This window comes from Pinus tabuliformis, chromosome 7, assembly GCF_031772625.1.
Source record: "Pinus tabuliformis cultivar Carrire ecotype Pingquan chromosome 7, CPIR1, whole genome shotgun sequence".
NCBI classification, from domain to species: Eukaryota; Viridiplantae; Streptophyta; class Pinopsida; order Pinales; family Pinaceae; genus Pinus; species Pinus tabuliformis.
In genome coordinates, this window is record NC_142293.1 from 1472746913 (window position 1) to 1472760378 (window position 13466).

The 13466-nt window shown below is 32.8% G+C and overlaps 2 protein-coding genes across 2 annotated transcripts; both read left to right on the forward strand.

The window, feature by feature from the left end:
• Positions 1 to 4562: 4562 nt before the first annotated feature.
• On the forward strand, positions 4563 to 7913 carry LOC149253363 (uncharacterized). Its single transcript, XM_089456815.1, has 4 exons — positions 4563 to 4840; positions 5308 to 5481; positions 5658 to 5764; positions 7572 to 7913. The coding sequence occupies exons 1-4, from the start codon at positions 4697 to 4699 to the stop codon at positions 7756 to 7758; spliced, it is 612 nt and encodes a 203-aa protein (XP_089312941.1). The 5' UTR covers positions 4563 to 4696; the 3' UTR covers positions 7759 to 7913.
• A 41-nt stretch (positions 7914 to 7954) lies between these two features.
• Positions 7955 to 9263, forward strand: LOC149253364 (uncharacterized). Its single transcript, XM_089456816.1, has 2 exons — positions 7955 to 8207; positions 8674 to 9263. Exons 1-2 carry the CDS (start codon positions 8034 to 8036, stop codon positions 8896 to 8898), a joined length of 399 nt encoding a protein of 132 aa, XP_089312942.1. The 5' UTR covers positions 7955 to 8033; the 3' UTR covers positions 8899 to 9263.
• Positions 9264 to 13466: the final 4203 nt, after the last annotated feature.

Here is a 13466-nt window from a genome sequence, read left to right on the forward strand (position 1 = left end):
TAGATGATTTCTGTTACTATGATTAATCCATTTTAACTCTGGATTTAATAAGCACAAAAAGAGATTGAAAATAAATTAAGATGCAAATCTCTTAATGCTTATATAATTCCTGGTTATGATTTCTCTACACTGATGTGTGTGTATGTTTACCAGAGAAATATAGTTCCTTTCTTTTTTTAGACGAGAAATAAGAAAATTTATGCTATAAAAGTTTGTACAAAGCTAGACAGCAAGGAATACATAAAGACCACTTGCATGATTTTCAAAGTAAGCTGGTCAGTCCAAATATGCCAAAACAAAGTTTTGTAGATGGCCACAATTATAGTATTTCAAAATTCCTTGCAAGTATAAAGTCTTAGGAAAACACCTTGAATTCATATTAATTTCCAAAACGTAAAGGTTAACGAGAAACACAATTGTTGGCTTCTTCTTGTCCATTATTGGCAAGATAAGAGTCTTGGTTGTCTAGGTCGATATCTTTCATTAATTGGTAGACAATATCTTCCTCTTTGAAGTTTTGTTGTAGTGAATTCACTGACATCCTATGGTTGGAAGCAACAAAGTGAGATCCTTTGTTGAGATTGCTAACCATATTTCTTAACCTGGATTATTTTGCCTAAAACATCAATTTGTTGCTTATGCTGGACTAGAGTTTTCATAATCATTGCATTTGAGAAGTGCAGTAGTGCTCATTTTCATGGACTAGTCACTGAGAAGGGTAAGGTTTTGCTTCTTAGGGTGGATTCTTCATGTGTTTCAAGAATCCTACGAAATTCTTCAGCTTCATGATAATCCATGTATAATTCACATAGAGAATGATACATTGCAAATATTAATCTAATGCTTGAGATTGATTGATGAAATAAGACTGCCACTCTTGACCCGCTGAGCCTTTCTAGTGAAGTAGTCAAACTTTCAGTTATGTTCCTGGATGCTCTGTACACCTTGATAGAAAGACTTTTGCACATTGTTCAGCTAATCTTGGATTTCTATGGCTTGCTCAATAAAGTCCTAGACTTAGTCAACCAGACTTTGCTGGAGGTCCCCCTTGTCCTTAGAATCAATAAGGGGATAATGAGTCCAAAACGTTATCTCCTAACAGCCATCATATTTCCAGATCATATTGATTTAACATTTTGCTCTACAAGATCTTCTCTTGAGGATAACATAACAAAGGATTTGATAGATGGCTGCACATACATTGAGCTCAGGATACCACGAGAAGCATTTGGTTTCCAGGCTTGAGTACTCGTTTATCAGAAGAGAACTAAGAAAATTTATGTTATAAAAGTTTGTATAAAGCTAGACAACAAGGAATACGTAAAGACTGCTTGCATTATTTTCAAAGTAAGATGGTTAGTCCAAATATGCCAAAACAAAGCTTTATAGATGCCCACAGTTATAGTATTTCAAAATTCCTTGCAGGTATAAAATCTTAGAAAAACACCTAGAATTCATATTAATTTACAAAATGTAAAGGTTAACGAGAAACACGACTGTTGGCTTCTTCTTGCCCATTGTTGGAAGGATAAGAGTCTTGGTTGTCTAGGTCGATATCTTTCATTAATTGGTAGACAATATCTTCCTCTTTGAAGTATTGTTACAGTGAATTCAATGACATCCTATGGTTGGAAGTAGCAGAGTGAGATCCTTTGTTGAGATTGCTAACAATATTTCTTAACCTAGATTATTTTGCCTAAAACATCAATTTGTTGCTTATGCTGGACTAGAGTGTTCATAATCAATTCTGAGAAGTGCAGTAGTGCTCATTTTCATGGACTAGTCACTGAGAACTGTAAGGTTTTGTTGCTTAGGGTGGATTCTTCATGTGTTTCAAGGATCCTACGAAATTCTTTAGCTTCATGATAATCCATGCATAATTCATATAGAGAGTGATACATTGCAAATCCTAATGAAATGCTTGAGATTGATTGATGGACTATGATTGCCAGTCCTGACCTACTGAGCCTTTCTGGTGAAGTAGTCAAACTTTCAGTTATGTTCTTGGATGCTCTGTACACCTTGATAGAAAGCCTTCTGCACATTGTTAAGCTAATCTTGGATTTCTATGGCTTTCTCACTAAAGTCCTGGACTTAGTCAACCAGACTTTGTTGGAGGTCCCCCTTGTCCTTAGAATCAATAAGGGGATAATGAGTCCAAAACATTATCTCTTAATAGCCATCATATTTCCAGATCATATTGATTTAACATTTGCTCTGCAAGCTCTTCTCTTGAGGATAACATAACAAAGGATTTGATAGATGGTTGCACATACATTGAGCTCAAGATACCACGAGAAGCATTTGGTTGCCAGGCTTGAGTACTCGTTTATCAGAAGAGAACTAAAAAGGGTCAAATATTGAAGGGCAAAATTTTGACTTGACTAGAGAGTTCTTTAACCAAGTTTGACCATAGCTTGTTGGGCAATTTAATCTCATAGTTGACTAACCACATTAAATATATCTTTTGTTGAACTGAAAATTTTCTAGAAGGAAAAAGTTGTTGGGTTTTTCCCCCAAGTGAGTTTCTTTTAGGGTAAATATGTTTTCTCTATGCATTGTGATCTCTGGTATTCTTGTGCTTTTATGGTTGAATTTCTAAAGTGTAATTGTTTAATAATAACCTGGAATTTGTTTAAAGAAAATCTACATCATAATACTTTTGCATTCTAATGTCATAAAAGAATAAATCATAATCTTATATTCTACAACTTATATGTAACAATAACTTCATGCATATTTTGGATTTAGGGACTGAAATTCTACATCAGCTAATTTTTTTGGAAAAAAAAATTACAACTTGTATTTTGAGAGAAAATGAAAATCACATATTGAATATACTCATTACTACGTTTCATGATGGAAGTTATATATATATATATATATATATATATATATATATATATATATATATATATATATTTAAAGTTAATGAAAATTGTAGCAATTTGTAAATTTTTACTGGTTATGTGATTTTTTTTTTTCCCTTCACAAATTTCACTTAATTGATATTTTAAGAAAAACATTAGTCAAGAGACATTTAATACATCTCTTAATCAAGATTCAATGTTTATAATCATAATTTTAGCATTTAATTTAATTTATTTTTTTTTCCCTTGACAAACTTCACTTAATTGATATTTTAAGACAAACATTGGTTAAGAAACGTTTAATACTTCTCTTAATCATCATTCAGTGTCTATAATCACAATTTTAGTGTGCTAATATGATTTCACACATATTAATAGATGTTTATGGAAATTTTTTTGGAGAATGAGGAAATACTTTTAACATGTGTTGAAAAAGTTCATTTCCATGTTTTAAAATCCATTCACATGAAAGAAAGAAATCCTAATTTTTTTATTATAAAGAGTTGGATTTAGGAGACATAATATTATAAGTAAATTTTGTTATCCATAGTTGAAATTTTAAGTGGTTAAAATTTGTAAATATAATTTAAATTCAAAATTTGTGAAATTCTTTGACTATATCCTTAATGGGTTTCAATCTTTGTTGAAATGGAAAACAATGTCAAATAACCCTAATTAAAATGTTGATGTTTCTCACTACTTGAGTCATACATAGAATGTAATTAAAAAAACATTGACTCTCACCATGAATGCTAATATTGTTGAATGTAATTATTTTGCACATAAAATCTATTGTGAAAAAGAAATAACCTTTCTGTCATTAAAAAACCCTAATTAAAGTGTTGATGCTTCTCACTACTTGATTCCTACAAAGAATGTAATTAAAAAGCATTGACTCTCACACCATGGATGCTAATATTGTTGAATGTAATTACCCCGTAAGGCGTTTCCCTGTGAGAAAGACTTTCCCCGCTGCCACTCTGGACGGTTTCGCACCGTTAGATTGCTTGTTGGACGATAGAAAGGTTTTAGGCCATAGATCTCACCACTCGCCCCTGAAGGAGACACTGATTACCACTAGTAACTGCTTCTTGATTCGCGCCGCTGAAGGAGAGACCGAACTAAGTGGTTCAATGCATCATCCCGCCTCCTTGATTTACGCAGCTTGACGGAAAGACGGAAAGACGAAAGGACGTGGTTCAATGAATTGTAAAGCAGCCTTGAAATGCAAGATATGGCAACAAAGGTTCAAAGAGTTATATAGTGTGACAAGCCTCCTGCTGCTGTCAGAATTTATTGTTTATTCACAGACATCTATTCAATATTGACCAGGTCGCAGAAAAAAACCAGCCTTGCTTATCGCATTACAGTAACATTCCTGTTGGGATCTGGTCCTCTACCACAATTGGCCAGGGTTCGATTCTCAGCATATTCCAAGACTGGTCCTAGTCCGAGCAAGAATTGCGGTGAGAAGTTTCCAGAAGCAACAAATTGCAAATTGCAAAAATTGCAGGTTGTAAATATATTTGATCATTTGCTCGCATGGAGAACTTTTATGAGGAACATGAAATCCCGAGCTCCAAGCGTGCCAAGTTTATGGTCCAGGTAGATTTCTAGTACTTGGTTAAGAATTTATTCCATTTATGGAGTTTTAGTTAATACCCATTTCATTTTCTCAGGAGGCAAGTTCTGTATCGATTGATAATTCATTCAGTGCAACGAATGGGAATAGCCCGCTTGGGTTGAAGCTGAGAAAGAGCCCTTCCTTGCTAGATCTTGCTCAGCTGAGCTTATCATGTCTGCAAAACTAGGAAAATTTGGGATATATGCATACAGTGAGATCCATCCAGGAAGCAGGGGAAGCAGGGGAAATAGAAAACCGGAGGTGTGCAGTGGTTCACACCAATTTTCTTCATAAAAAGAAGGCAACTAACTTCTCTGCCTCAATTCTAAGAATTGGCTCGTGGAAGGTAAATGTTGTATACTTTTAAGAGCTGTGAAATGTTAGGGTGTTTTCAATAAACTTGACTAGTTCTAAATAGTTTTTATGAATTTCATGTTTATAAGAATTCATGGTTTTGCTGATGGTATTATGTGGAATATAGTTGTCTGGTAGAATCCTAGAAGACATCCTAACACTTCGCATCCTAACCCTTCTTTCTGTTTGGTGATCCTAACATGAAATGTATAGAAAACTTCTTTCTGTTAGGATCACCTACCATGAAATCTATAAAAAAAAATTAGAATAGATCCATGTTAAAGGGAGCTAAAATATTTTAAGTAGCAAATCTTTTGATCCTTAATGGATTTGGGTTTATGATGGATCTATGTTATATCAAGGCCCTGTAACAACATCTAACTTCTATGGATGCCATTATTAGTTTTTTCTGGTCACTTATCATTCATTCAAAAAGGTTTTTTGTTTTCGTTTTGACAGTGTGTTTCGAGATATGAAGGTGACTTGGTAGTAAAATGTTACTTTGCTAAGCGGAAGCTTCTCTGGGAGGTGTTGGAAAGTGGACTGAAGAGCAAGATAGAAGTACAGTGGTCAGATATTACTGATCTGAAGGCAACATGCCCTGAAAATAAGCCTGCTACATTGATTATTGAGGTATGGAACAAGAACGTTGATTCAATTGTAGGTGGGAACACTAAAAATTAAGATAATTATTTCAAAGTAAAGTGTTTTTCTGTTTGTCATATTGTCTAGTTATTCAGGCCTCCTGTGGATTCAGTTGTAAGTTGGAACACTAAAAATTAAGATTTTCCATTTTTTATATTGTCCAGTTATCTAGGTCTCCTGTGTTCTTCAAGGAGTCCAATCCCCTGCCAAGGAAGCACACGATATGGCAGGCTACTTCTGATTTCACAGGCGGTCAAGCAACTATCTACAGGTCAGAACAATTGCCTTTGCTATTTTCTGAACTGACAGAAAAAATTAGTTATTAACTCATATTTTAATCTAGAAGGTCAAGTATCAAGGTTCCAAAGGTTAGAAGATATGAAGCAGCTGAAAGCTCTTTCACATCTCCAATGAACATATAATCTTTGGCAACCTTGGGCTCTTTTTTGCTTCTGTAATGAACAACAAATGGTTAGCATAGACTTGGGTTTATATATATACATTTTATATTGATTCTCTGGTAATATAAAAGTTATTTTGAGAATAATTTAGGTCAAAATATATTTATTTTCTCGTAATATCAAAGTTATTTTGAAAAACTTGAACATGATTGTACTCTTAAATTTTTTTTTTTCCAGTTACATTGATAATTAACAAATATTCAAGCTAACTTTATTTAACAGCCTATTGTTTTCTATATAGTGTAAGCCTTTATTGGTTTTTGTTTTAAATTTTAATAATTTGTAAAATTTAAAAGTTAGATTTTTTTTTTAAATATTGAATTTATTTATATAATTAAAAAATATATTTTAAACAATAAAAAATTACAATTTCATAATTTTAATTAAATTGTAATTAACATTAATACATTAACAAATATAAACTAATAAATATATATCAATCATATAAACAACTTCATTAAGATTTTTTTTCAAATTGAGAATATCAAAATCTAACCTTGCATAAAAACAAAATTTAAAAACAAAAACATGTTAATTTCTATTACACTACTCTTAAATAAATACTCTAGAGAAGATCTAATGTTTGTAAAAGAACTAATCACTTACAACATAACGAACCTTAAAAAATTTAAGTAAAATTTAAATGAATTAATCACTTACAACATAACGAGCGTTAAAATTGGCACTGTAAATTGCATTGAGAATGAAAGGCGCATTTCATTCACCAGAGCACCTAAATCTTGCGTTGCAACCCACAGGGAGAAAAAAAATTCCCGAAATAATGTCAGATTTAAAAATACAACTGCGGGACTAATACTTTGACAAAATAAAACAGTAAAAAATGACATCCAATTATCTTCTTATCTATTCAAAGTGCATGAATTATTTCTTTTAATATTTATTGCATTCTCGAGGGCTGAATTTATTTTTCTACCTATACCTCTCTCGAGTAGTAGGGCGTCTGGAAACTCAAAAGTGTGGATTAAAACGAGTCATTAGCACGTCAATTGTCTTAATAATTTTCTCCTGCACTACAACTAAGTAAATACTCTATTGCAGATTTAATGTTTGTGAAAGGACAATTCTAAATCATACCACATGCGAACTACCCTAAATTGCATCTAGCAATCCATCTGGTAAATTTTAACTCGAATAGTTTTTGAAAAAATAATTAATCATTGAACAATAACAATGGCAATGTAAAGTGCATTTGTACCCTGAATAATAACAATGGCAATATAAAGTGCATTTGTACCCCTGCATAATTTTGGGAGAGAATGAAATGTGTATTTCATTCCCTTCCACGTAAATTCACATTTTATTTCTTAATTTCATAGCTCCTCCAACTGCTCAAAGAATTTTATAAATATCACATAAATCCCCAATAATGTAACTCTCATTGGAGTCTGCTAAACTCATCAAGCTTGAAATATATATCTATATCTATATCTATATATATATATATATATATATATATTAAATCAAAACATACAAATACAATACAATACAATAGCAAGATATGGCAACAAAGGTTCAAAGAGTTATATAGCGTGACAAGCCTCCTGCTGCTGTAAGAATTTATTGTTTATTCACAGACATCTATTCAATATTGACCAGGTCACAGAAAAAACCAGCCTTGCTTATCGCATTACAGAAACATTCCTGTTGGGATCTGGTCCTCTACCACAATTGGCCAGGGTTCGATTCTCAGCATATTCCAAGACTGATCCTAGTCCGCGCAAGAATTGGGGTGAGAAGTTTCCAGAAGCAACAAATTGCAAATTGCAAAAATTGCAGGTTGTAAATATATTTGATCATTTGCTCGCATGGAGAAATTTTATGAGGAACATGAAATCCCGAGCTCCAAGCGTGCCAAGTTTATGGTCCAGGTAGATTTCTAGTACTTGGCTAAGAATTTATTCCATTTATGGAGTTTTAGTTAATACCCATTTCATTTTCTCAGGAGGCAAGTGTTGTATCGATTGATAATTCATTCAGTACAACGAATGGGAATAGCCCGCTTGGGTTGAAGCTGAGAAAGAGCCCTTCCTTGCTAGATCTTGCTCAGCTGAGCTTATCATGTCTGAAAAACTAGGAAAATTTGGGATATGTGCATACAATGAGATCCATCCAGGAAGAGGGGAAGCAGGGGAAATAGAAAACCGGAGGTGTGCAGTGGTTCACGCCAATTTTCTTCATAAAAAGAAGGCAACTAACTTCTCGGCCTCAATTCTAAGAATTGGCTCATGGAAGGTAAATGTTGTATACTTTTAAGAGCTGTGAAATGTTAGGGGGTTTTCAGTGAACTTGACTAGTTCTAAATAGTTTTTATGAATTTCATGTTTATAAGAATTCATGGTTTTGATGATAGTATTATGTGGAATATAGTTGTCTAGTAGAATCCCAGAAGACATCCTAACACTTCACATCATAACACTTCTTTCTGTTTGGTGATCCTAACATGAAATGTATAGAAAACTTTTTTCTGTTAGGATCACCTAACATGAAATCTATAAAAAAAAATAGAATAGATCCATGTTAAAGGGAGCTAAAATATTTTAAGCAGCAAATCTTTTGATCCTTAATGGATTTGGGTTTATGACTGATCTATGTTATATCAAGGCCCTGTAACAACATCTAACTTCTATGGATGCCATTATTAGTTTTTTCTGGTCACTTATCATTCATTCAAAAAGGTTTTTTGTTTTCGTTTTGACAGTGTGTTTCGAGATATGAAGGTGACTTGGTAGTAAAATGTTACTTTGCTAAGCGGAAGCTTCTCTGGGAGGTGTTGGAAAGTGGACTGAAGAGAAAGATAGAAGTACAATGGTCAGATATTATTGGTCTGAAGGCAACATGCCCTGAAAATAAGCCTGCTACATTGATTATTGAGGTGTGGAATAAGAACGTTGATTCAATTGTAGGTGGGAACACTAAAAATTAAGATAATTATTTCAAAGTAAAGTGTTTTTCTGTTTGTCATATTGTCTAGTTATCCAAGCCTCCTGTGGATTCAGTTGTAAGTTGGAACACTAAAAATTAAGATTTTCCAGTTGTTATATTGTCCAGTTATCTAGGTCTCCTGTGTTCTTCAAGGAGTCCAATCCCCTGCCAAGGAAGCACACAATATGGCAGGCTACTTTTGATTTCACAGGCGGTCAAGCAACTACCTACAGGTCAGAACAATTGCCTTTGCTATTTTCTGAACTGACAGAAAAAAATAGTTATTAACTCATATTTTAATCTAGAAGGTCAAGTATCAAGGTTCCAAAAGGTTAGAAGATATGAAGCAGCTGAAAGCTCTTTCACATCTCCAATGAACATATAATCTTTGGCAACCTTGGGCTCTTTTTTGCTTCCGTAATGAATAACTAACAGTTAGCATAGATTTGGGTTTATATATATATACATTTTATATTGATTCTCTGGTAATATAAAAGTTATTTTGAGAATAATTTAGGTCAAAATATATTTATTTTCTCGTAATATCAAAGTTATTTTGAAAAACTTAATTCGGTTCCGTGAACATGATTGTACTCTTAATTTCTTTTTTTTCCTAGTTACATTGATAATTAACAAATATTCAAGCTAACTTTATTTTAACAACCTATTGCTTTTTATATAGTGTAAACCTTTATTGGTTTTTGTTTTGATTAATTACACCGTAAGACGTTTCCCTTTAAAATCAACTTTCCTCTTGTGTTATGTGTACATTTCTGAGCCTTTGATTTAAGTGTTAGACGATGAAAATAATCTTACCCATCCAATATTTACAATTCAAATTACACCAACAACCAATTCATCCAAACTGGTTTGGAAGTTATATAGTTTCCCAGCTTCTTGATGAGCATTTTGGTATGAGAATCCGTGATCTGAAAATGTTTTGATGAAACAGGTGATGTACTGGAATTCGCTCCTTGGTTAATCTGTCACCTTCTTTTTGTTTGGAATTCACTCCTTGGTTAATCTGTCACTTTCTTTTTGTTTGTCATTTTAAGCGTAATGGAGTTTATTGGTTGTTTTGAGAATAAGATCAAAGTAATATGGAGTGGCCTTTACCATTGTTCCTTTTGAATAGGTTCAAAACTGATACAAGATATGGCAACAAAAACTCATATTCCAGAAATTTATAATCCATTGGCCATACAATCTAAATGTTAAGAACCCAGAAATCTAAAAAAGTGGATATGTTGAGAGATTTGAAAAAAGGAAACTTACCCCAAGATCCAGATGATTGCACACAAAACTACAAAGATGAGGGACAATAATGCAAAGGGAAGACCCAATGAAAACCTCTGCAATCGCCCATTTTTCTGAGTACCTGAATCTCAGAAATTTTACTGCACGATGTTTTTAACCGAGATCTCTGTGTATGATTTGACACTACGAGTGTAGTAATTCTCCAATGCAAATATAACTCGGATCAATGGAGGGTTGTTTATACATAATTTGCATTATCAGATGATGTTTGTCAACGAGGTCAGCTTCATTGCAAGTTCCTTCCAACCTAGAAGATTGCAATGTATTTTTTAGCGGAGGCAAAGCTTTATCTGTAAAAAGAAAAGTACAATAAGTTATTATCTGCAAAAATAGTAAGGAAAAAGAAGCTTCAGAACCGTGAACTTCTTGTTTTTTCATTAATAATGTAAAATTTTTAATGATTGGGATTCATAATTTTGTTTGTATTCGAATTGAATAATCTTAACCATTAATTTGTACATGTTTAACAGGTATTAAATTTTTAACAGATCTGCACTTCTTCAATTTAGTTAAATTTTACACTCAGCTAAAGAAATTGTATAGAAAAATGTTTTTCCTGAATCCTGGTTTCTGCAAGAGAATTGGTTATTGATACTCTTTCAACAACTTGGAGTTTACAAAAAATTGCAGTGATGTTGGTGTTGAGTTTTATACATTGTAATTTGTGGTAACACCTCTATTGAGGAGGTCTCATTAGTGATTCTGATACAAAGAGGAATCCCATTTGCTTCTCGGCCAGGAATTGTTGCTGCCTTCACCATAGGAATCCCATTTGCTTCTCGGCCAGGAGATGTTGCTGCCTTCACCATCCCTGTCTCCAGGGTTGATGAGTCGCCCAGATCTACACCAAAATGCTACTATTTTAGTCATTTCTGAGTGTAGCTTCAACCTTGATGCAAGAATCATTTACCTCTTTTTTGCTTCAATTCCAGCCCATGAATATGAATACACATATAAATCACTCACTTACCTCATAATAACCATTAGCTCTATCACTTCATAACTGATGTGTACTCTTCTCATCTTACATCTTCCGGGTAGCTTTACCACAGTAGGCTCTCATTTTGATACGAAATAAAAAAAGTAAATACGTAACAATCTTACATCTTCCCAATAGCTTTACCACAGTAGGCTCATTTTGATACGAAATACATTTACAATTCAACCTTTTATCTTTTAAATGTTTATCTATTTTAAAAATACATTCACAGTAGAATTTTTATCTTTTAAATATTTAACTATTTAAAAAATACATTTACAATGCAACCTGCACCCCATATTACATTTTTAGTTATTATCAAAAATGTTAATTAGTATCCCATATATTTTAAGCCAGAAATGTTCTTTTGGGTCCAATTTAATCCTAGAGTAGATTTGTTTATGCACAACCTATTGAAAAATTCGATAACGAAGATGATTGTTAAACAAATATTTTCTCTGATATTCACCTGAGCTCTAAGTTGTGCACATTTCAGATTTCCACCAAAGAAATCCTAGAAGAAGGTAGACTTGATTGTTATGTAGAAGCCTAAGTTTACTAAAATAATCAGTTCTGCATTGTTTGAACGTCTATACTAAGAGTGTCAAGAATTGTTCGATCCAACATGTAGACCATTCCTTTTTCAAATTATCTTGAATGTTATTTTGTGTCCAATTTAATCCTAGAGTAGATTTGCTTATGCACAACCTATTGAAAAATTCGATAATGAAGACGATTGTTAAACGAATATTATATTTTCTCTGATATTCACCTGAGCTCTAAGTTGTGCACATTTCAGATTTCCACTAGAGAAATCCTAGAAGAAGGGAGACTTGATTGTTATTTAGAAGCCTAAGTTTACTAAAATAATCAGTTCCACATTGTTTGAACCTCTGTACTAAGAATGTCGAGAATTGTTCGATCCACCATGTAGACCATTCCTTTTTCAAATTTTCTTGAATGTTATTTTGGGTCCAATTTAATCCTAGAGTAGATTTGTTTATGCACAACCTATTGAAAAATTTCATAACGAAGACGATTGTTAAACAAATATTTTCTCTGATATTCACCTAAGCTCTAAGTTGTGCACATTTCAGATTTCCACTAGAGAAATCCCAGAAGAAGGGAGACTTGATTGTTATGTAGAAGCCTAAGTTTACTAAAATAATTAGTTCTGCGTTGTTTGAATGTTTGTACTAAGAGTGTCGAGAATTGTTCGATCCAAGATGTAGACCATTCCTTTTTCAAAATTTTCTTGCAGCTTGCTTTCAATTTTCAGCGCTTCCATTATAATTCTTTCTTTAGGCTCCAAATCAATTTTTTATTTATCTTGTATTTAATTTACTAAAGCAACAATAAAAAAAAAGATAAGCCAATTTTTAGAAGAGATTAACAACATTTCTCCTCACGAGTCATTTTTCCCATTTGATCTCTTTATTGGTTCACTCCAAACTTGCTTAACATATAAATGGTGCACAAATAAATGATTTGCAACAGTGTGCAATTAACTGATCCAAATTTTCCTTGTTGCTTTTGCCAATTACACATATTCTAGGTCCATGCCAAATTTCTCATCAATCTAGAGATTTAGAATGTTTAACAAATCAACAATTTTTTAGAGATTTAGAATGTTTAACAAATCAACCATTTTCTTAGCATTAGACTCTAGCAGAAAATATTGTAACAGTCAAATGGAAATTTAGTACCTACTTTCTAGTATATACTTTGTTGCTTGGAATGTTTTGCAAAAGGCTTATGATGAAAAGCATGCTGAGAAAGAAATCGGAACATAAACAAAGTGTGAAGTGATAAACTTTTCGAAAGAACTAATAGTAGAAGTAAATGCGTATATTAACGACCTTCAATCAGATTTGGATTGTGATGAGATGTATTAATATAAAAACTAATAAAAAACATAAAACATTATTTAAAAAGTATGAAAGTAAGTTGATCATCATTCTTGGATTGCGATGAGATGTATTAATATAAAAACTAATAAAAAACATAAAACATATTTAAAAAGTATGAAAGTAAGTTGATCATGTGTAACCCATAAAATCAAATTACTTATATGACATATAAATTTCTTCCCTTAGATGGAGAACGAATATACTACGTGTTTTATCCTGCGCAGGCACATAATGGATGGAGAATGAATATACTAGGTGTTTTATCCTACGCAGACACATAATGCCTATCGAAGACTCGCGGATAAGGTGGGAACCGCCAAGCTTATGACAAAAAGACGTGACAAAAATATGTGAATCAATTAA